At 40.2% G+C, this 23,599-nt stretch overlaps 1 protein-coding gene across 2 annotated transcripts in view; it reads right to left on the bottom strand.

Annotated features, from left to right (window-relative positions):
- Dgki (diacylglycerol kinase iota) overlaps positions 1–23,599 on the bottom strand; it is a 414,620-nt gene that overhangs the window by 113,220 nt on the left and 277,801 nt on the right. The window contains exons 20-21 of one of the 2 annotated variants that reach the window (XM_026398565.1): positions 18,338–18,537; positions 14,164–14,226 (exon numbers count right to left, since the gene is read on the bottom strand). In XM_026398565.1, coding sequence (XP_026254350.1) covers positions 14,164–14,226; positions 18,338–18,537 — 263 coding nt within the window. The remainder of the gene's footprint in view (positions 1–14,163; positions 14,227–18,337; positions 18,538–23,599) is intronic. The other variant, XM_026398566.1, reaches the window with a different exon arrangement.

The following is a 23,599-nucleotide window of genomic DNA, read 5'->3' as shown; positions in this document are numbered from 1 at the left end:
GACTAATGACCAAAAAGTATACACTTTAAGCACAAAAGCAAGACACATTGCTATCTGATTTATGAGCCAAAGGATTAAAAATAGACTAAACTTATCAAATATCAAGGAACTTTTATGACATTGGCTGAGACAAAATTTATTTTGCACATTGTGATTAACAATTTCATGCTTTCATGGAAATTTATAACAAATTTCTAGGCCTTTGAAATGTGCGATAGATGAATACGCTACAGAGTGAAATCACTGTGCGGCTATTACAGACTGTCGTCTCCGCCCAGTTTCATGTCCCTGGTCTAGCAAGGGGAAGCGAAGGAGAAGACCAGGCAGCAACTTTCCTTGGTGGCACTGCAGAGAGCTCGCCAGGAACAGCAGTTTCATCGTTTTTGCTTTAGAGGCTGAGAGGCCAACAACCTGGATCCGAGTTTCACATTCTTCCTGACCTCCTGCTTCTCTTTGTGGCAGTGAATGTCATCACTGCTACTGACCCAGTCAGCCAATCCCACGCTTCCCTGTGCGGCCACCCCTACCCAGACATCCATATGGCTAAAACTGCAGCTCCCCGGGGTGAGATTTGTTTTTAAGTCACTGAACAGCTGACTACCAAGGGCTCAAAGTCCTCACCTTCTCTTTTCCCACTGTTTGTCCCCTCTCTTTTCCCAGAAGCCCTGTTCTCTTGGATTTCAGTTCAAAACACTTCCAGTTTCCCAACTAAGCTTCCAGTCGCCTCTTCTTTCTCTCCCTGGTAATTCACTCTCCTCCAAATATCTTCCAAATACTGATGCTTCTTTGCTCCTTCCCTTCCCCTCCCTCCCTCCCTCTCTCTCTCTCTCTCTCTCTCTCTCTCTCTCTCTCTCTCTCTCTCTCTCTCTCTCTCACACACACACACACACACACACACACACACACACACACAAGGCTTGCACCTTGACTAAGTTGGCTCCCTGCACCTAAAATTCCTTCACACTCCATTCTGTTTTAAATGCCAATGTGACGGCCACTCCTCCCATCACATCATGAGCTCTTCCAGGGCAGGACGCCCATCTCTAGCCATCTGTAGATCTCCTGCAACCTCTGTTAAATGTGAGGTTTCCAACACGTGTCAATTGACTGTTTAAGAACCGCCTAACATTGCAAGAAGAAAAATTGCTTTTTCATGACAACTGACTGTATTCGTCATCATATCTACTCATGTATGTTATGCTCTGTGAATCAGTGGGTACAGTGGGGACCACCCAGCAGAATTTGATTCAAAGGGAAAGTCAACTCCTGGTATGAAAACTGCCCACCAGACAAGAATCTCAATGCTCAGGCATCATAGTGTGAGCTGATTCTTTGGCTTGCCGCTGGTCTACACACAGGCCTGGGATGAGATACTATCTGAAAATCCAGAGCTCATGAAAGTGGAGTCTCCTGCCCTGCTACTTGCTGAACTGGCAATTGATAATGACAAACCTTGAAGAAAAAAATGTCTTTAAAGTCCCACTCATGCTTTTTTAATACTCTTTCATGCTTACAAAGAGCAAAAGTTAGACAAATGTCAAAAGGAAAGGAAAAGAGGAAGCAAATACACAGGAAATTGAGAATGGGTGGAAATTCAAGGTGGAGGGAACATGCATTTTTGTAGTAGAATTCTGCAAATTCAGATTTTTGGGAGAAGATCTGTTGAGAGCAGTTGGAATAGAAGCAGGTAAAAAATTCAGGCCCTGTCTTCTGTCACATTAGACTATCAGGCCGAAATCACTTCCATGTTAAGAAGTGAATCCATGGGATGGAGTTTCCTGGCTATTTAAATGACTAAACATTTTATATAAAAATGCTAATATAAGGTCATTTTAGCTTGTAGCTGGTATCGGGGCAGAGAATTCCTTTTCTGCTCTGATTGCAGGGAGGACCATCCATCACTATCTCCATTGGGGTAGGAGCCTTTGTAGTTGAGCCAGTGAGACATGGAAGGATGATGTCACTCAAGCCAACACAGTGGCTTTAGATCTATGTGCTCAGAAAGACAGACAGAATTTTCTACTTCAGGTTCCAATTTCTATTTATCCAAGTGAGATCTTACACCTATTTGCTATTTAAAGTGCTAAAAATACTTGCATAGGTTTACAATCACAAACTGTTTTATTATCATGTTTTTGTTTGCAAATGACAAGTTGGTTATCTGTACTGGAAAGATGGGAGGAGGAAGTGTTGTGATAAAGCACTATTCAGTTTAAAAACTGTCACTTTACAGAAGGAAACACGTGTGGCCTTGCACACATTCCAGGAAGAGCCCAGAAATTCAGCTTGCCACCCCTGGCTCAAGTCTACACCAAGCCTTTGAGGAGCTGAGAGGTGGGGTCTATGTGTAACCCTAAAACAATTTTTTTTACCAGAAAAATACATGATTGTAATTTTTAAATGACAACACTTACTTCATCTGTAAATAGAAAGAAATCAAGAATTTATAATGGTTTATAAGTAAAAATAACCAACAAAGCAAATAGCCAAAATGCACGAAGCCATAATGGAATGAAGATGAATATGGACATTGCTATAGTTTGGATGTTGCTCACTCCCTAAATGTGGGTGTGTCAGGGTCTTATTCCCCAGGGTCAATATGTTGGGGATTGGATATTAGAATGGATGGCATAGAGGGAGGTCCTTGCTGAATCTGGAAGAAACTGTAGGGCCCCAAATGCTGTCTGGCTTCCTGTTTGGTGATGTGGTCTCTCATTCCCACATATTCTCCCACCATTGTCACCTTTCACAAGGTGAGGCAGGCAACAGGGTCCTTGCCAAAGCCTCAGCAATGCTGTTTAGACTTTTAGCCTCCGAAACTGTGAGCTAAATAAGCCTATTTTCTTTATAAACTAAGCCTGCCTCAGGAACTTTGTTATAGTAATGGACAACTGACTGATACAACTATCTTAAGAGGGGGAAATAATACAGACCAAGAAGATTGGGAAAGGATGGAATGCATGAACTGTCATATGTGTTTCCATTGAAAAGCTACTCTGAAAATTTTTTGAGAGGAGATGTACTTTCCTAGAAACAAACTTGCTCTGAAGATTCCATGTTTTATTTTCTATGAAGAAGAATAAAAGTAAGCATTAGCCTAGTGATAAATAGCATTACCTAAAAAACATTTCCTTATTTTTAGCTTTCTACATAAAATATTTCATAAATGGATTCATATACTTTCCTAAAATCTGGGTGTCAGAAAAAACACTATTTGAAAATTTGTTTTTTTTCTTAACTACTTGGTAACTAACACTTTTTGGACTCACTCTTTTCTTCAGGTTGGCAAGTGCTTGCCAAGATCCTGATTGTTCAGTAGGGAGATACCTAGGGATCTGGAGAGAGAACCAGCATCACAACACACTTCAGGAACCTGCAATTGGTGGAAACCCAAGTCCCCTACTGGTCTCACAGACGCATTCTACCAGCCCATGTTTCCTCATCGGAAATCCAAAAAGAAAGAATGGAGAGTCCTCCAGCTCTCCTGCCTGACTCAGTGAAAGTAACCAAATGGGTAAATACTTCTCAGTCCCCTCCTCTACTCCCTGACTGGACGACTGAGAGATTTTAAAACTGCTCTTATTTTTAGAATCATTCTTCTTGACTCCATAATAATTAACAGAATAAAAATATTTTTCTAGAATGCAACTTGTAAAAGTCACACAATTTTATTAATGGGATTACTAATCAACAAAGATAAACTGTTGTAAAACTTGATAGTAAACCCCGGGGGACAAAAAGTTCCTTGGAATGTATTTTCAGAGGTAAACTAAAATGTCACCGTGGTCCAGGAAGAAACAGATGCATATAGTAATGGAAAACTGATTAATATAACTAGTTAATTTTTTTCTAACAATATTAACAGGAAAAGAATGAAAAAGGAAAACTGGAATGGTCTTTTTGGAAATATCATAATAGAATGTGATCATCATTTGGGGTACATTTGATTGTCCCAGTTCTTTCTCTCCTCTCACCTGCCACATGAAGTCAGATGGAATCTCTACCAAGGTCCCTGTATTAACAATTTGAAGTCAAGAAACTTTCTTTCAGGAAACATATTTAATTCTTTACTTTGCTGGACCACAAAACAGTATCAGCCCAAGACATATACTTATGTCCCAATCAGAGTACGGAAGCCATCTCTCCTGAGAGCCATAAATAAAAAATAAAATAAAAATAAAACTACAGGACTTTGTTACATGAAGTTTTAATCTTTTTGTTCCATTTGTAATTCTTCCAACCAGCATTTTCATTTTAGTCAAATTATCTTAGCCATAACTTGGGAATTTGCTGAATTCATTTTTTGAATTCATTTTTTCTGACATAAAATGTGATGAGATTTCTAGAGACTAATTAAATGTAGCATCAACAAGGGTTTCTTTTTTTCTTGCCTTTAAAAATGTACTCTCTTTTCATTTCATGTAAGTGTTCCAGGGTGTTCCAACAGGCCAGGAAAACTCAATTGAACTGGTATAATTGAACTGAGCCTCTCATGAAATACACCTCAGAGTTCATTACCACCTTAGCCAAGCAATCCTATACAAACACATTTTTTAAACATTCAAAATAAACATCTAGACTTTTGTTATTGATGTTCTGCTCATTCTATGTCAGAAGATAAAATCAGTTATTATTACAGTGCTGCAGTAAATATTGAAATGTTTCTTTTTTCTCCCTGAATGCAGTAAACCCATTAATAACAATCTAAAGACTTTTTTTTTCTCCTTTGGTAGAGAGTCAATTTGCAAGTAAATTTTTTATTCACAAAGACAAGTGAGAGTCTTTCTTTTTCTATTTAGAGTCTGTATGCATTTCTGCAGTTGCTTTCCTTATGATAGCACCTTAGGAATTCAGATTGAAATTAAAATTTAAGGTACATATTATTCACCCACCTTATTTTACAGAAAATAAATTTGGGGTAGAGATGAACAACTTTGCAGTATCTCATATAATTGATACTGAAAATCTGCTCTAAATTAAAGGTTGATTTCCTTTAGTTCCCCTTGCACCCTTCAATTAAAAAAAATAAACTTCCAAAATCAAGTACTATACACAAAGTTCAACCTTCAAACAATTGGACACAAAAAGAAAAATAACCAAAGTTCTGCCAAATGTATTTGGGATGATGCTGCATTATGGGCTGAGCTGAGAGGATGAAGTCCTGGCCCCTGGGTATCAGAATGCGGGGCTCTGTGTGGAGATAAGGTGTTTAGTAAAGGAACTAAATTACAATGGGATCATTTGGGTAAGTCCTAATGGAATAAGATGGGAGTCCTTATAAGAACAAGGAGTTTGGACAGACGTATGTGGAGGAATGAAAGCACATGGCAGGCAGGCCAGCTGCAAGCCAAGGAGAGAGTGGCAGGAACCAACCTGGACACTCCAGCCTCCAGACCCAAGAGAAAGCACTCTTCTGTCATTGAAGCAACCGCGTCTGTGGCACTTTGTCATGGCAATCCTAGCAAATGCACACACATGACTACTAAAAAAAAGAGGCACGAAAAGCGCTAACACCTTTTGTTCCAATTCTACAAGTATTTATTAAAAAAAAAAAAAAGATACGTAATGGAAGAATGAGAGGACTGTTAATTTGTCACTTTCCAGAATTCCAAGCTGGATTAGAAATCTCTATGAGTTCCATATCCCTGTTTTGGATATTTGAACCCGAGTTTCCTCTTCTCCTTCTGAAAGTCATAGTATGTAGAAAAAAAAAATGGGACTTTTGTATTTATTGAACTAATTTTATCCTTAAAGTCAGATTATGTTTATTTTTTAAACTGTATTGTTGTTTAAAAAAATGCATGAATCCCCTCCCTCTTTTTTCCCACCAATACATCTGGACCATGTACTGTATCAAAACCTGCCTCCAAACTCTCAGTCTCATCCCTGAATCTACTTCTGCAATGACCCCTTGTGCCCCACACACTGCAGCCACAAACCAGCAGTAAATATTTGCTTTACTTTCGAAGTGACCTTTTACTGTACAAAAAATGCTGAGTTGTAAGACTTCCTACACCTACGCAGACATGAATAATTCATCTCTAAGCATAAATTTTAAAAGCAACAGAGATATAATTTTAAATTGTGAGTGAATCCTTAATGTATTGTGCCCTTACGTAAGTGTACTGAATGCTGAGCCGTGTGGCGCTGGCTTGCAGAAGAACACAGGAGCCATCCTCCACGGTAGATGCACACATGACCCATCCTGATAAGCCTATTTCAAACTGAACACTGCAAATAACTATTCTAAAAGATTTTCCAAATTCTTTGGCTGTGCAAGAATTTATTTTTAACTGGGTGTCTCTTTGAATTCTTTTCTTGTAATAACACTTGAACTGCAAACCTCTAACACCAAAGAGTCACACATTTGAAATGCTCAAAATTGAGTTCTAAGTTAGTCCCATTCCACTGTTTCTTATAACGTTTACATAGTATGATTTAATTAAAATACATAAATCACACACATACACACACACACTCACATACACATACATAGGAAAACACCGAGTTTATTTTTACATGGAGTTCAATGCCTTAAATGCTGTCTTCAAAGCAAATAGCCCTGGAATTTAATTCTGGCTTTATGTATAGTATGTTGGAAGCAAGTTTTCTACCATTTCTTGTTCTCAGTGTTCTCATCTATAGAATGGCAATAATACAATTTGCTACTTAACATAGCTATTAAGTTGTTACATTGATCACATTGCGAGATGCATGGTAGAGCATGGGTGCATATTACCTCCGTGTCTAAATGTAAAAGTCCACTTGGGTTCTAGCAGTCAGCAAGGCCAAACATTAGCTAAGTCCCTAGGCAGCAGAAAGCCTGGCCTCCTGCTCCATTCTCAGAACCATAGAAGACCCTGTGGTGTCCCATGACAAATCTTACCTACTTCACCTCTTGCATCCCTTTGAAGCAAATTTTCACAGGATTCTGAATTTTACCATAACACAACTTCAAAGCTGATGAGTATCCCAACGATCAAATGAATTTTTAAAAATATCTTTAAAACTGAAATGCAAAAGCATAATGTACACAGTCAGTGTCATACAGACAGATGCCTGGCTCCCCCAGATGATCAAAAAATAGAAGGAGGTTACCACAGGGAAGGTAGGGTTACAGAATAAAGGGGAGATGCTCCAATCAGAGGCCTATGCTCTGCACCTGCTTCCGCTTTTCCTTAGGTTACGGATCTCCCTGAGTGAAAGGAAGGCCCAGCAGAAAAAGGGAGATCTTGGGGAAACGTGCAGAAAATGTAGTGGAAAAAGTCTATTATCTCAGTTGCATCTGGGCTCTATTTGGGGAATTAATAGGGGAGGAAACCCAAGTAGCCATTACTTCCTGTCCTTTGGAATTTTCCACTCAGCACTATCTTATGGAACTAGCAGAGAAGAATAAATAGCAAAAGAAAAGGAAAAGATGGCATCAGGATATGACTAAGTCAGGTCACTGTGGACAGTGGAAATCATTAGGAAGATAACCCAGAAGAGTGGGGGTCTGAAGAGAGGAAAGAAGAGGAGAGAACCAGCAAAGCTTACCAGACTCTTTCACTAAAAAATTTGAAGAACAAATAGTTTTGCTTTCCAGAGAGCCTGAAACTAACTTCTACACTCCACTGTCTGGCCTTGGGCGCAACCATTTCTTTTAATTCTATGAACATAACAATTCTCTCCTGTTTTTTCTTTTAATATATGAAACTTTACATTTTTCTCTGTTACAGGAGTGATGCATGTTTGTTAAAATCAATCAGAAAATACACAAATTCAAGAAAAAAAATACCTGTAATCCTACCACTCAGAGATTAACACCTTGGAATGAAAATAATAAAAACAGAAGCATGAACAACAAACCTAATTGTGATATCTGGAGGTCTCAGCCCTTTTGGAACCCTCAAAACTAGTTTTTGGAACCAAAAATGATGATCTCCAAATTGCAATCCATATATCAAGAGCCTGGACAGATTTCTGTTCCAGTCACACAAATACTTCTGGAAGGACAACTGGCCCTTGAGTGCCATTTATCCTGAAATTCTTACAAAGGTCTGGGCTTGGCCACCCATAGCTTAATTAATTGAGCCAAACCATGAGTGGTGGATGTCTCAGGTACTTCAGAAGAAGCCTCATGGCTTATAAGGGCACACATGCACATCTCTACTTTGGCAATGTTTTTGCTACTTCCCAACAGAGTGCAGGATGTGATAGAGTGGAGTTTACAAAGAGAAGGAAGGAAAAGAAAAAGTGTTCTGCCTAATGCATATCCAGTCTTATTTTCTAATTGGACAGCCCAGTACTCAATAGATGAGATAAACAGAACTTTCACAACATATTACACAAATTTCAGAAAACGTCAGTACCAAAACTCTGATGTGACTAAATGGAGAAGAGAATTAAGAACTTTAGAAATCAGTTCAAAGAGTCTACTAGATTACTTCCCTGGCCAGAGGCATTCGAACACTAACCCATCTGTGGCTGGTTTGTATTCTTCAATCATGAAGATTGAAGGTTCTCAGTTCTTTATTTGCAGCTTTTCAACAATAAAATTCTTAAACTCAACCCAAGACAGAAACTTAAGGGAAACTGGCCTATCAAAAACTATTTCTTTTTCTCTTAGTAAAACTCCTTTTCCTCTTGGAATAAAAATCAATTTTCTTTCATATTTTACCAAGATGCCCTCATTTATGGAAAGCAATTTTGGAATGTTGAGTCATATTGAGCCAGTAATCAAAGATGACAATTTATACTTTTCTCATGGATCTGTGTCTAACTTTGCCTTCCCCAAGGTAATAAGCAAACCCACACAATTTAGAATTGGGAACATCCTGTTTTGGTTTAAATCATAACTGCTGTGCAAGATGGCATGCTACATTTAACATATGTTTGTGGCCGTTCACAGTGCACTGGTCTCTGCAGAGCTGTTTTGCTGAGTTTAGCTCTGGCACTCTCTGAGTCTCTGCAGTGGGTAGGAAGGATGGATGATGGTCCTGGGTTTGAAAGGCAGTGGAGATGCTCCCAACCCAGCTGAATGGGGGAAGCTCATACCATCTTTATCCCCTACTAAGTGCAGCTATAAAACCTGGCCAGAATTCATAAACCAGTCCTATGAGAACTTTGAAAAGTAAATGATAGCGGTAGATTGGAAGAAGACCTGAATTTAAAATACCATCACACTGCTGGTGAGAACCCCACCCTCCCCCCATAACCCCTGGCCTGGCCCTCAGGTGGCCCTGGGTGCAGGGAGTGACAACTCTGGGAGATGCTTGGGCACTGGCTTGAGTTCCAGAATAGGCTCCTCTGGATGCTGAGAGAAATGGGGGAGAACTCTCTCTTTTTCCTTTATTTTCATAGCCCCAGAACTGGGGCCATTTTGCTATCCTGGCAGCAGTGGGAGCAGCCATGACAAAGGACTTCAGGTGCCAAAATTACTACTATCAGGAAAAAGAGGGGTCTCCTTCCAGCTCACGGTGGCTGTGAAGCCCAGAGGCTTCCCTTTCTCCTCCTGCGATATCCCCGCTCCTCAGGGGACATGAACACTCTCCTTCCCTGGAACACTGTGGCAGATGAGAAAACCAAGGCCTTCGTTTTCTGGCTAAAGGTCTGAAAGAGGGAGCCCCAGCAAACCAGAAAGTACCAAGGATGCTGACAGAGAGGGAGGAGTTCAGAAAACAACCCCACAGGGAGGTCTATGGACTCAGGGTTTCGCCCCTTGGTGGCAGCTACATGGGTCTGGCCCTCCACATCATGACCCAGACATTAGGACCTGGACAGGGCAGACCCTGCTCACATCCCATGCTAGCCAAAGAGTGCACACATCAGACAGATAGTTGAGCACTGAACAGCCTCTCAAAACGAAGCTCACACTGTGTGCTTCAGGAGGCTTGTCCACCCCTGGGGCCTGAGCTTAGCCGAGTCAGCCGCCTACTCAACAAATAATGAAGTTCCACCTTGAGGAGCTGGAAAGAGAAGAAGATATTGAATCCCAACCAAGCCGAAGAAAGGAAATAAAAAAGGGCAGAAACTGATCACATTACAAACAAGAAAGCAATCAAGAAAAACCAATGAAACTGAAAGCCACTTCTTCAAATAAAAGAACAAAATCAATAAGTGACAATTAAGAGTGATAAAGATAACAGGAAAAAAAGAGACACAAATTACTCCCATCAGGAATAAAAAAGGATTAAGACTAGAGACCTCACAGACACTACAGGGACAAGGAAATACGATTAACAATTCTACATACATTAATTCATAACTTAGATGCAGTGAACAAATTCCTCAAAAAACATCAAACAACTGTTTTGTTTTGTTTTTTTATAAGAAGGAAACTCACCATGTTAAAATAGATAACCGGAGTAATGTTTCCTAAAACAGATCCATTGAGATTCAGGGACTTGCTAAACTGCCAAGGCTGGCCTCAAACTTATGATCCTCCTGCCTCAGCCTCCCACTGGGATTATAGGTGTGCATCAGCTTTCCTGGCTCTTAATTGCACTCTTAATTGAATTCACTGCAAACTGGAAATGACCCAGATATCTTTCAGCAGGTGAAGGGATAAACACCCTGAAACCTCCTACAATGGAATTCAGCTTCAGCTATAAAAAGCAACAGACGACTGATACATGTAACAGTAGATAAATCTCAGGGATGTTGTATTCAATCAAAGAAGCCAGCTAAATAGTTACGAATTGCATGATGCCATTTAAAAGGTATCAAAAATACAAGACCACAGTGAACAATGGTTGCCAAAAGCTGGGAACAAGTGGGTAGAATAAAAGGCAGCATTTCTGGGTGATACAGGGATCTGTACCCTGGTTATGGTGGTGATTACAGGAATCTATCCATGACTCAAACCCTTGGAACTGTGTGAGCACCAGTGAGCTGCAGAAAGGCCAATGTTCCTGGATGTTAACTTTAAATATTAGAAAATAAAAGTAAACATAAGAAATATTCAATAAAACGTCAGTCACATGGAAGTACAACCAGAATCTGTCCTGGGACGAGTGTCACATTATATTGTAATCATAGGGTAGGAACTCAATTAGCTCTGTTCCTGGTATGCTCACCCCCCTCCACCCCCCGAGGGAAGAAATCTTAGCTTTCTGATCTCTAGCTTCAACATCCCACTGAGTATCTGAAATAAGCACTCAATGTTCTTTGAAAGATGAAAAAAAAAATGAATTAAGCATAAATTGGGTCACATGATTTCATTTTGATGGGAGAAAAGCAGGAGGGAAATGGAGCCTAATGAAAGGGAGCTACCAAAGGATAAATGAACGCAAGAAAGAAACATTTTATAGTTTCATACTCTTTGGCATTTGTTAAAGAGGAGCTTGTAGTTGGAGCATTTAATGTGACTTTTCATGATTAACGAAAGGTAGTTGTTTGTATTTGTGCTTCAAGGAAGCCTTTACCAGGAAACCTCTTAATTTTAAAGAATTTGTTAACTTCGTGACATGGCAGATTTGTGGAGAAATATTCTTTGTTTTGTCCTCTAGCAATGAGCCACTAAATACCATTGATTAAAATTCATCAGCTTATGTGTGGTCATATGTGATCAAAACAAAAAAAAAATTGAGAATTCTTCTAAGCATAAAGCGGAAATTTTGCAGGGACTCAGACGTTAGTAGTACAGTTAGTAGTATGTTGCAATCCCTCAGAATCCATGCATCACACTGTCACCCCTGTGCATTCTCCCTCCCCCAGAAAAGCCACTAGGAAGCACGTGAGAAAGGATTACTTTAAAAAAGGATTACTTCAAGCTGCTTCAAGAAAGCAACATTTGCTTGGGGAACAGCAGAAAAAGAGGCTTCTCTGAAAGAAAGGATCATCTGTTTAAAAAGAGAAAGAAACAGAGAGAGGTGCTCTGAACTGAGAATGGCAAATCTGAGAGCCGAAACGAATCAGAAAATCTCAATGCATGATGATACCAGGGCTCTTGACTTTCATGGGGACCAAAGTCATGTTAACAAGATTTTTTAAGTATTTCTGAAAATAGCCAATAACAGTCTGAGAGTGGATCAAAGCTAAGTTATCATGGCTATAATATAAAAAGACGTAAAACACATTGATACACTTAGTCTTTCTCCATTCTCCTTGCTCCTTAGAATCAGATAAGATTCTGTTATCTGATTTTTAAAATAACACCCAGATTGAATACATTTTGATTACATAAATGTTTTATTGGTTATACATAGAAAACCTATAACATGTAGCATTTAATATATGTCACATACAGATATGAAATATTTTCTGATTGATATTTAGGTTTTAAAGGTGGACAGGGCTTGGGCTGGGGATATGGCTCAAGCGGTAGCGTGCTCGCCTGGCATGCGTGCGGCCCGGGTTCGATCCTCAGCACCACATACCAACAAAGATGTTGTGTCCGCCGAGAACTAAAAAATAAATATTAAAAAAAAAATTCTCTCTCTCTGTCTCTCCTCTCTCACTCTCTCTTTAAAAAAAAAAAAAAAAAAGGTGGACAGGGCTTTCTACAGCCCATGGAGACACTATCATGGCAATCCACCTCACTGTGGCACACACACTCCTGGAAGAGACCCGGCGAAAAGGTAAATGCCACCTAAACTGAACCTGTGGTGGAAATACAGCGACTACCGACACATTTCTATTGTTGACATTATCACTGGATAGAGAGATTTACTATCTATCACTGGAACCAGCAACAGTAAGGATCATTATGAGCCACTCATCAAACTCAAGTTTACTGAACACAGAAAGTAGAATCTGCCCCAGCAATAACCTTCAAATTAGAAATTCATTTTCTTATTGATTTTTGACTGCTCAACTTTAAGCCCCATGAAGCAGTGCTTTGCGGTGTTCACCACTAAAATAGCTTCTGACAGTAAGAAAATGCAGAATAATTATTTTTTTTCATGAATATATATTTTTAATACATAAGACTAGAATTGAAAGTAAGATCTAAACTAAACTTCAGGCATTGCTTTTCAATCCCACTAGATGCATTCTTCTACCCATTCATTCCACCAACCAACTGTTGTGGGGTTTCAGAACACTTCGTGTTAGACCTGTGAACAAGGCCAGCAATGCAAAGATCCCTAAGAAGATATTGGCAATGATCTGAAATAGACCTGTCAACAGCAGGATATACAGATAGCTCATGGTGATTAATACCAAGTTAGACCTCGGGAGCTAGAATAGACTCATCAATAGTAAGCTCCGGTGGGGACGTAATTAATTCTGACAGTAAGACTGAGGAAGAAGTCTTTAGGAAGCAATCATTCCAGTGGGCCTTGAGAGATACACACGATCCTGACTGATGAGAGGCAGCAGATTGTCAGTGTTTAAAGAGCAGGAATTTTGAATCCCGATTGCCTGAGTTTGAATCCCAGTCAGAGTTATTGGCTTGGTGACCTTGGGCAAGTTGCTTAACCTTTCTGTACATCAGATTCCTTGCATACACAACAGAGAATGATTTGGCATCGTGTTGTCGGGAGAGTAAGTGAACATACGTAAAGAGCCTGATACCTACGTAATGCTAGGTAAGTACATAGGAGGTGGAGAAAAGGAGGAGGACAAGACAGAGGGAGGGTATCAAAATATCCTGATGTGAAATCCTACAAAAACATATCTTCCTTTTATTTGGTTGGTTTTGGCAGAAAACAAATATAATATCCCGAGTACACTGTGCACAGACTACTAAATGGGTCTAAGAATACATTTTACAAACTCGGTCCCAGTCTGGGCCACTGACCTTTCATTACAGTGAGAAATATTCACGTACAGACACCCAACACTCCACACATAACATTGGGGGTCCACCCACACATCAAGGGGGTAAGCACTTCCTTCAACTCTACCCCAACCCACAGGCAATGGAGGGGTCTAAGGCTTTGTCCACTGTTCAAAAAAAAAAAAAAAAAACAACAGTGCTTAGTATGGGATGCTGTAGGAGCCCCTGCAACCTGAATGAAACCATTAATCCTAAAGGATGGATGCAGACAGAGAGCATGAAGGGTATCAGAGCTTCCGTTTCAAATCCAAGAAAGGGACCAGACAGCAATCGTGGCCAGGAGGTGTCCTCAGCAGAGCAGCAGACCTGTGAAGGGAAAGGACGCCGCAGGTAGTGGAACCCTGAGGAGCAGGAGAGGTTGGGGACAAAATGTAAAAACAATGCAATGGCACTGTACTCACATGGAGAAGGAGCCGGGGGGAGCAGACACTCGCCTCAGGTCCGCAGCTTGCACCTGGTGGATGCTAGAGGCGGCGGGGAATGAGCAGCGAAGACAGAGTCAGCAGGACAGCGTGGACAGACAAGGAGCAAGCCGGGGAGAGAAAGAGAGACACACAGAGTTTAAACAGAAATTAAATGAGCGCATCACCAACAATGGTCGAAAGGAAAATCAAGCCAGTCATGGAAATCATCCAGAGAAGCCGGTGACAGCAGTGAAGCCGACAGGACACATGGAAGGGGCTGGTTCCAGGCAAGCCACAGACCGACCGGACACAGGCCAATGCGGGAGGGTGGGCTGCGGGCACAGGAGGCATGGCCATGGCCGCCCTTGCTTCATTCAGGTCATCCAGGACACCCAGGAGAGGAGGCACACGCTTCCCCATGGAGCCACTCGCTGGCCTCCCACACTCCTCCTGGAGATTAGCAAAGTTACGCTTTCATCCAGCCTTCGAGATTCCCCAGGCTGTGCAAGAACACTAGCACCCCAAAACCTGGAATTATTCAACATGTATCCTCTACTCACAATAAAAGGTGATCAAAACATATTCTCCAGCATCATTATATTTGTGATTTTTTTAGATTTGTTATGTTAGTAATGGCTTCTGAAAAACACAGTGATCGAGATGGCATTATGAATCTCATCCAGGGGCGAGTCACTGATAGAACAGGCACTGGGATCCCAAGGGGAAAACCGAGGGCCTCCCCAAAGAACAGAGACAGATAAACCAGCAATGGCCCCATTTCAATAAACCGTGTGATGAAAGCAACCAAGCCAAGTAAGGGGCAATGAACACCTAGAACTAGAGAGAAGAGGATGCTTAGGGAAAGGGCTACTCCTGGAGCCCCAGGAAAGGAGGACAAAGAAGGCAATGACCAGGAAGGCTGTGAGGCTGAGGAATCGGGCTTTTCATTTCTGGAAAGACCATCTTAGCTGAGTATTGGAAGAGACTGTGTGAAGGGCAGCAGCAGGGGATGCAGGGAAATGAACCCCGAGATATTTTAGCAATGCTGCAAGAGGTAACTCATATGGCCTTGGAACTAAGGCTCTCTTACAAGGAGAGAAGACATTTGGGGAGAGAGTCAAAGACTTGGGCCACAAATAGAAGGCAGATTTCAAAAAGAGTGGTGGCTAGTGTGCAGATGTCAAAAAATGCACTTGACTGAGATGACTTCAGGGGTCACTGTGAATGAGTGGAGGGTGGTTCCATTCACACACATGAATGGGATAGGCTCATGTGGATGGCAAGAAGGAGAAGCCAAGGAAATCATTAAAGAGTCCAGGTTCTAGCATATAATTTGAGGATACTATGGGATACTAAGGTAAAAATGTGAATTAAGATATTTGGGTATGATTTTTCAATTTTAAGGGAAAAAAAAACAAAAACCCAGGCTGAAGTCAGAGGTCTAAGATGCAACCTCCCAGAGAAAGGTCAGATTCAGGAGGAAGAGCAGCACTGTCCTGGTGAAAAAGCAGTTGTGCAGGGAGCCACAGCCCTGAAATCTCCAGCCGTCCCAGTTCCATGCTGTGACAGGCACATTCCTTAAGATGACCTGAATGGCTGGCCTTCCCTTATGGGGAACACACACAGGTGTGTCAGCTAAGATTCTAAAGACACTGTAGAGCAGTTCCCTTTCTCCTCTAATACGAAAGAAAGGAGAAATAAAACAGAAAAAATAAAATAAAATAAAACAGAAAAAAAAATTAGTCCTAGTGGATAAAGTAAGAAGAAAGGAAACAAGGAAGAAAGGAGGAAAAAAAAAAGGTAGGCAGGAAGAAAGGAAGGCAGAAAATAAAGGAATGAGAAGTCTTTCAAGTAGCTCTTCTTTACATGCAAGAGTGAACTTCACACACAATGGCTAGGTCAGAGGAATGCTTACAGTGAGAGGTCGAAGGAAAAGTCTTAAAGGCAAGCCCGACCTTCAACTTGAAATTCCCTCCACTTGGAAATCCCATGGAAAAAGTTAGATTTCAAAACCTGACTTCCAGTGAAATCGAAGCCATCTAAATGCAAAGGGTGAATGAAGATCAAGGTGAAAGAAATCCGTTCAGTGAGCAAGTATTAACTAGTAACTAGGTTTTTGCTTTCTTTTAGAAATGTGCTATCTGTATTGATATGCTTAAACTGTGGTGTTGAATAATAGTTTTCCATCTGTACTAATAAAATATTTGGTTTTTATTCATTTTTAAATTATTTTTTAAGAAATGAAAAGCATGTTATTATTCCCACTTCACATAGGTCTTTCATAGGCCTGGGGCTGTTTTGATGAAAACACCACTGCCCCCTGGTGGGGAGAAAGTAACTGCATTTTTGAGGCTGCTTCTTAAATACCTGCCCAGCTAAGTACAGGAAATGACATCAAATGTTGTATTTGCCATGAGGACAAAGACTGGGGGGGGGGGGGGGGGGAGAAAAACTACTTGTATTTAGTCTTACATGAGAAGAAAGCCCATGTAAATTCTAAACAATATGATTACTTAGCAAATTTTAATTCTTAACAGAGGGTAAGTGTTGGAATTGAAACACTTGAATACAACTTTGGTCTATAAAATACAGAAACACTAGGCATGAGGCTGTGAGCTCTTTGTTTATAGACATCAAAGACATTTAGCTTCACGATCTCTTCTTAATAGACTATCTATCAGTGTGACCCAACCCCATAGGTTATGGTGTAACTTCAGAAGTGGCTTTTCATTTATTAGTTCACAGATTTCTGCCAGACCACTGGCTCACAGCCTCACTCTTTCATTTCTGGAGGAAATGTGGTGAACCAGGTACGACTGCTGACATCCCACCTTTGAAACATACAAACTCAGCAATTATATATATTCAACCTAGAAAAAAAGGACAAAGTAAGAAGGATAAAAAGCATCAGGAATGGGCTAGGAGTTTCATCAGCTGCAAAATGTAAATAAAGCAAGAAATTTCACTCCATAGCAGCTCTGGAAGATGAGCTGGGCAACATTCCAGAAAAATCCAGGCTCTGGGAGAGAAGGAAGGAGAGGACCTCTTCCCCGGCCTTGGACTCGGAAGCAGATGCCAACCACAACACTTGCAGAGCCCTGGCTGCCACCCTTCCTAGACATCTGCCACCCCAGAGAGGTTACGGGAGCCACGGCACTGGTGTCAGCGGTTATTCTAGGAACTTCTGTGGATTATCACCTTGACTCTAGGAACAGGTGGCAAAGCATGTGGCTTTACAGGCACTACTGAGGAAGCCAGCCATTCAGTACAAACAGGAACCATGCATCACAGGCCACAAACAGGAAGAGTTTCTTGAGGGTCGCTCACTGTGACAGAGAATGGCTCAAGCTAAGCCCTGAAATGGCCTTAGGCATAGGGTCATGATACACAGAAAGTACTCAAAAAGTGCCCCAAAGCCCCTTCTTTCTCCATCTACTTCTCTAATCCCAAACAGACAATTAAATCTCCAATTGGAGTCAGGCACATCGAAAAACAAATATGCATTCTAAGTTATTGAGCCATGATTGCCTGACCTCAATTCACTTTATCAAAACACCTAAAAACAGGAAAAGAGCCCCATAGGGATACCAGGTGTTTAAGAGTAGAAATAATAGGTCTGGTTAAGTCAGGATTGTAGGATGCTGCACAGAAAAGCAGAACTGAGCTGAGGCACCAAAGTCCACAGGACCCCAGATGGAAACACCAGGAAAGGCACCATTCACCAACAGGCAGAAGGGGTTGCGAAATGAACAGAGGCAAGCCACAGGCCAGCACGGCCAACCTCTGTTACTGGAGAAACACCACCCTCCCAGGGACCGGGTAAAGAGCAGGCCAGTTGCATGCCCCTTAAACCCAAACCAAAAGAACGCTTTAGGTGGGTACATTGTATGACCCTAAAATCTCTCTTTAATGATTTTTGCCAGGATATGTGTGTATCCCAGTGGCCAGTGAAGAATCATCTGTCATACAGTAACAAGTAAAAGGGTCAAGGGATCCTTTAATAAGCAACAACAGCCAAAAAGAATATGTTCCCAGGAGAGACACCAGGGACTGCTGAGTTTCCTGGGCTTCTCTCCCCTTCCCAGCAGCGGGGTCCCAGACCATGCACATGCTCTGCGACCTGCTCGTCAGGGTCTTCATGGGAACCGGGGTAGGCGAGGAGCAGACTCACTCATTGAGTAAAGGCATGGAGGTTCTCCTCTTGCTCTTCTGTACCATGTTGGCCTGATTCCTCAAGGAGATCCGAATCATGGCCGGGGCCAGCCTACAGGGCTCGCCGTCCACTTGCATGGGGATGGACTTGTACGTTAGAAGCATGACCTCTCGACACTGGTGCAGCCTTTCTCCATGGCCCCCGACTTGCAGGGCAGCCTGCCAAACAAGTTGAAAGAGAGCCAGAAGTTATTCTTACTTAAGAGAACTGGAGACCCCATGTCCAAAGGGATTTTGATGAACATACTAAAATTCACTAGCCATCAGTGTAAGAAGAAACGTCAGATAAGCTATTTCTACCAATCAGCTAAATAGTCGAAGCTCTTGATGAGTTTATCATGAATTTCCACTGATCACCACTTTTTATTTTATGCATCTTAAATCTAAATTTGGCCACGCTATTCTAATACAAAAGCTTTCCCTTTGTATTAATCTATTCCCATTAAATAACCTATGTAAGTACTACAAAAAGGATATAAAGAAGCTAAAGTATACTGTGATTAATTTCTAAATTATATTTATCCCATTCTTCATTCTGCAGCCCATCCTTGGTTATTTTTCCAATGTGAGGAGGTTTTTCCTTTGCACATTAACCTTCCTCAAACTATTTCTAACCTGTGTAAGATAAATAGAATGCAAAATGGTAATTACTCAATTAAAAACACTCTGGAGAGCTTTGAGGATCAAAATAAAAACATCACAAGAGCTCAGTTCACCTTGGTAGCCACAGAATGAAGAGTCAAGTTAACACTGACTCTGAGTCAAGTCAAAATTCCCCTGAGTAAAAAAATATGCCTTTCGTATCATTTATCCTTGCAGGGATGAATGAAAATCATACATTAAGGTGCATGATATGCATAGATTACACAAATTTTATTCAACAGATTAATGAATATTTGCATACAGTTAGCATAAAACTTTATCTGGATCAATCTTTTAAAATCTTATATCAGCCAAGAGGTTTCCACACACCCCTTTGACATTTACCACAGTCCTCCTACCAACCAAGTGGCAACCACTATCGATTTCTATCACCATGGGTTCATGTTGCCTGAACTGGGACTTCATAAAAAAGAAATCACATAGTCTGTAACCTGTGTCTGACATCTTTTGTTCATTTTTATGTTTGACTGACATTTACCAAATTTTATTTCTTACCAATGCCTTGGCAGGTGGACGTTTGGCTATTGGCAGTACACATATTTTAGTGGATATATACTCTCCTAGGTACATAGAATGGAGTAGAACTTCTGTGTCATTACTTAAGGTGAATGTTTAACTTTAAAAGATACTGGCAAATTGTTTTTTTATTAACTAATAATGAAGTAAAAGTTTAAAAGTAATCAAACACTCTAGCACAAAAATCTAAAAGACTGACTTTCAGGAAAAGGGAAGTACTTTATCAGCATGTTGCCATAAGGCTCTTTATGAGCAGAGGGAGAAAATCTTATTAATTGAGATTTCTATGAAGCCAATTTGCATTTACTTGACTGCCAGATAGTTGTCCTTATCTGATGTTTTGAATGGATTTTGCATTAATCTGAATAATATAAAAAATGACTATAAATGCAAAGAGAAGGAAAAGAGACAAAAAGAAGGGAAATAAAATACAACAAAAACCAAAACATAGCTTACTGAACACCTTCGATGCTGCACATGCTGACCAGAGGGATTTACACACACTTTTATTCCATTGGTGGGAGAACAAGAGAGCAAGGGGAACTTCACTTTGGACTTCCACCTGATCCTCCAGGATTTTTTTTTTTTTTCTATCTAAGCTGTGGATTTGAACCACGGTCTCTCCTTCAAAAATTACCCAATATATTTCCTTTGCCTTTTTGTACTTTTCAGCCCAATATGTACCTGATATTATCCATTTCATCCACTAGAGGAAATACCATTTTATCTCCCCCAAACCTCACCTTAACTAGGCTGAATGGCAGCTACAAATGCAAAATTTGCCAGTTAAGAACGTATTCCTCTGAGTTTAACAGAACTGAAAATTGCTTCAACACCTTCCACCTCCTTAGAATCAGGGGGCCTAGAAAGCACTATAAAGCACTTTGAAGCCATCTTCTCAGACTGAAAAATAGGACAACAATGGAAACAGGGAGTACTCCTTATCCAGGATTCTTGGGACCAGAAGTGTTTCAGATTTCAGATTTGTTTTTCAAAATTTAGATTATTTGGATAACCATAATGAAAAATCTTGGGGAATGGGATTCAAGTTATTCGCCTTTCATAAAGTGTACTCCTTACAGCTATAGCCTAAAGCTAATTTTAAATGTTATTTTTGGTGTGTCCACATTTTGATGTTGGGCACGTGAGATCAGATGTGAAATTTTCAGCTGTGGCACCCAGTGGATGCTCAAAAAGTTTTTAATTTCACAGCTGGTCCCACTTGGGGTTTTCAGATTAGGATGCTCTACATGTTCTACAAACAAACAGAGTTCAATCATTATCAGTGCCAGCTCTCTGGGCCCACCAGCATCTACCCAAGATCACTGCAGACTCACAAGAGGAACCACCATCATCAGCTTGCAGAATAAAGACATTCATTTCTCCTACTGTAAAAGACACATGTTCAATTATTTTTGGAACAAATTTAGGGCATATGTAATTTTAAAAACACCGAATAGCAAAATTTATTTTTCATCTCTCAGAGTGGTCAAGGCTTAACATCCTATATAGTTACAGGTCCTGTTATGGTTTGGATGTGAGATATTCCCCAAAAGTTCACGTGTGAGACAATGCAAGAAAATTCAGAGGAGAAATGACTGGCTTATGAGGGTCTTAACCCAATCAGTGAATTATTCCCTTAGAGGGATTAATTGAGTGATAACTAAAGGTGGGCACAGTGCAGCTGAAGGAGGTGGGTCATTGGAGTGTTCCTGTGAGGTTTACATTTTGTATCTGGCAAGCGAATTCTCTCTGTGCTTCCTAATCATCGTGTGAGTTGCTTCTCTCCACCACACTCTTCTGCCATAATGTCCCGCCTCACCTTGAGCCCCAAGGAACACAGCCTGCTATCTCTGGACTGAGACCACTAAAGCCCTGAGCTCTCAAACTTTTCCTCCCCTAAAATTGTACTGGTTGGGTCTTTTAGTCACAGCAATGAAAAAGCTGACTAAAACAGCCACCAAGAGCCACACACACCTATGATTTCCTAGAATGAATCCTTTAGCAATAAGATGACACTGGTTTATTAAGAATGCAATTAACTATTGAACTTGGCATATACTACTCTTGTAACATTTCAAGTATTGCCTTTCTGGAGAGGAAGTCCCTGAATAAATGCATCTCTTGTCACTTAGTGCCCTACATGACTTTTTTGGTCCACAGCTATGACTTGAGATTCTGTCTCTCCTCTCTGTACTCCTCTCTGTATTATTCTCTTCTTCTCCTCTCAAGCCTTCTGCTTGTTTACTCAAATCCTTACTCTACCTGCCGTGGGTAAGCCCTGTGTCATAAAGCAAGAGCAAGTCTTACCCCCCATCCCAATCCTCATCCCTGCTGCCAGCCCTGCCCATCAATCAGCCTCATCCCGGATGAGGATGCTCAAGGCAGAAGTCAGCGGCTGGCAGAATAGACAACAGAGACCATCAACAGCACTAGAAGCTGTTTGTCTTTTGAAGATCAAACCTGCAAACAAACCTCTTGCCAGACTAAACAAGAAAAACACTAATTTGAGTTACTTTTAGAAAGATGGAAGATAGCTAAGGATAAAACAGAGAATTTTTGAAAATCACTAAGAATGTTATGAAGGCAATCAATTAGAAAACCCAGATAAGAAAATTTCAGGAAAAACTGTAATTTGAAAACTTTTGCATAACAAATACAAAAATTGAACAGATTAGAACTATTTTAAAACTTGAAAGAGCAAATATTATTCCCCACTTCACATATCATCACAATAAGATTCCCTCAAAAGGTATTTCTGGTATTTAATTTGAATGACATTGAATTTTTCTATTAATTTGGAAAAATTAGGATCAGTAGTGTATTGAATTGTCCTATTGATGAATATATCTCTGATTTCCACTTATTTTTCTCTTATATCCTTCAATAAAGTTCTAAAGTTTTCTATATAAAAGTTTCATGTATTTACTGATTTTGTTAATATCATAAATGACATATTATATCTGTTGAGATATTGCTAGATTGGTGGAAGACTGTTGATTTCTTTTTAACAGAATAGGCTATCAGCCATCTTTCTTATGACTTTTAATACTTTGTTGTGAATTTTCATGGAATTTATATGTATGGGATAATATCAGTGGAAATATTAGAAAGTTTGCAATTTTTTTCTTCTAATTTCATTTCTGTGACTTATTTTATTGGCCAAGCCTCCAATTTTATATTGAAAACTTTTTGAAGACAGACTGATCTTTTTAGAAGGAAGAAGAATTCTACCACCAGCAGACTGTCTTCAGACTCAAGCTTCAACATCAAGTCTTCTGGGGTCTCTAGCCTGCCTGCCCAACTAATCTCTCCAATCTTTCTTTCTTTCTGTCTCAACACATACACATACATGCACTTGTGCACACAAGTTATTGGTTATTTCTCTGGAGAACCATAACTAATATACTTGTGAAATGTATTAAATTTGAAGAACAAAAATCCACAAGTAACAGAATAGTTTGAAAGAAGAAAGAGCAATACATAATAAACTTCCCCTATTAGATACTAAGATATGCAATATTTTAAAGATACACTAATTAATTAAAATAATGGAAATGAATAGAAAGAACACAATAGACTCATATGGGTAAGAATATGGAATTTGTTGATGTGGCATTATAGATTATTGAAGAAATGATGGCTAATTTAGCCAATGGTACTGGTTAATATTTCATGCTACATAGAGAAAAATAAAATCAGTACTTTACATCATATACAAAAGAAGAATAAATGAAAATAAAAATATAAAAAGTAACAAGCTGAAAGAAAGAAGAAAGCAAGTTTTTTTTCCACCTGAAATAGTTTGGAACTCAAAAGTCCTCCAAAAGCCTATGTTACAGACTCAGTCCATAGGCCATGACACTACTGGGAAGTCGTGGAACCTTTAAAAGGTAGAGGTTACCTGGAGAAAGTTAGATCATTAAGGACATGCCCTTGAAAAAATATTGGGACCCCACCCGCTGTTCTTCTTCTCTTTTTTATTTACAGCCATAATGTGAGGATTTTCTCCATGATGTGTTGCTTAACACAGGATCAAATG

This window comes from Urocitellus parryii, chromosome 3, assembly GCF_045843805.1.
Source record: "Urocitellus parryii isolate mUroPar1 chromosome 3, mUroPar1.hap1, whole genome shotgun sequence".
NCBI lineage: Eukaryota > Metazoa > Chordata > Mammalia > Rodentia > Sciuridae > Urocitellus > Urocitellus parryii.
The sequence above is the reverse complement of the archived record's forward strand: the minus strand, read 5'-3'. Positions and strand labels throughout refer to the sequence as shown.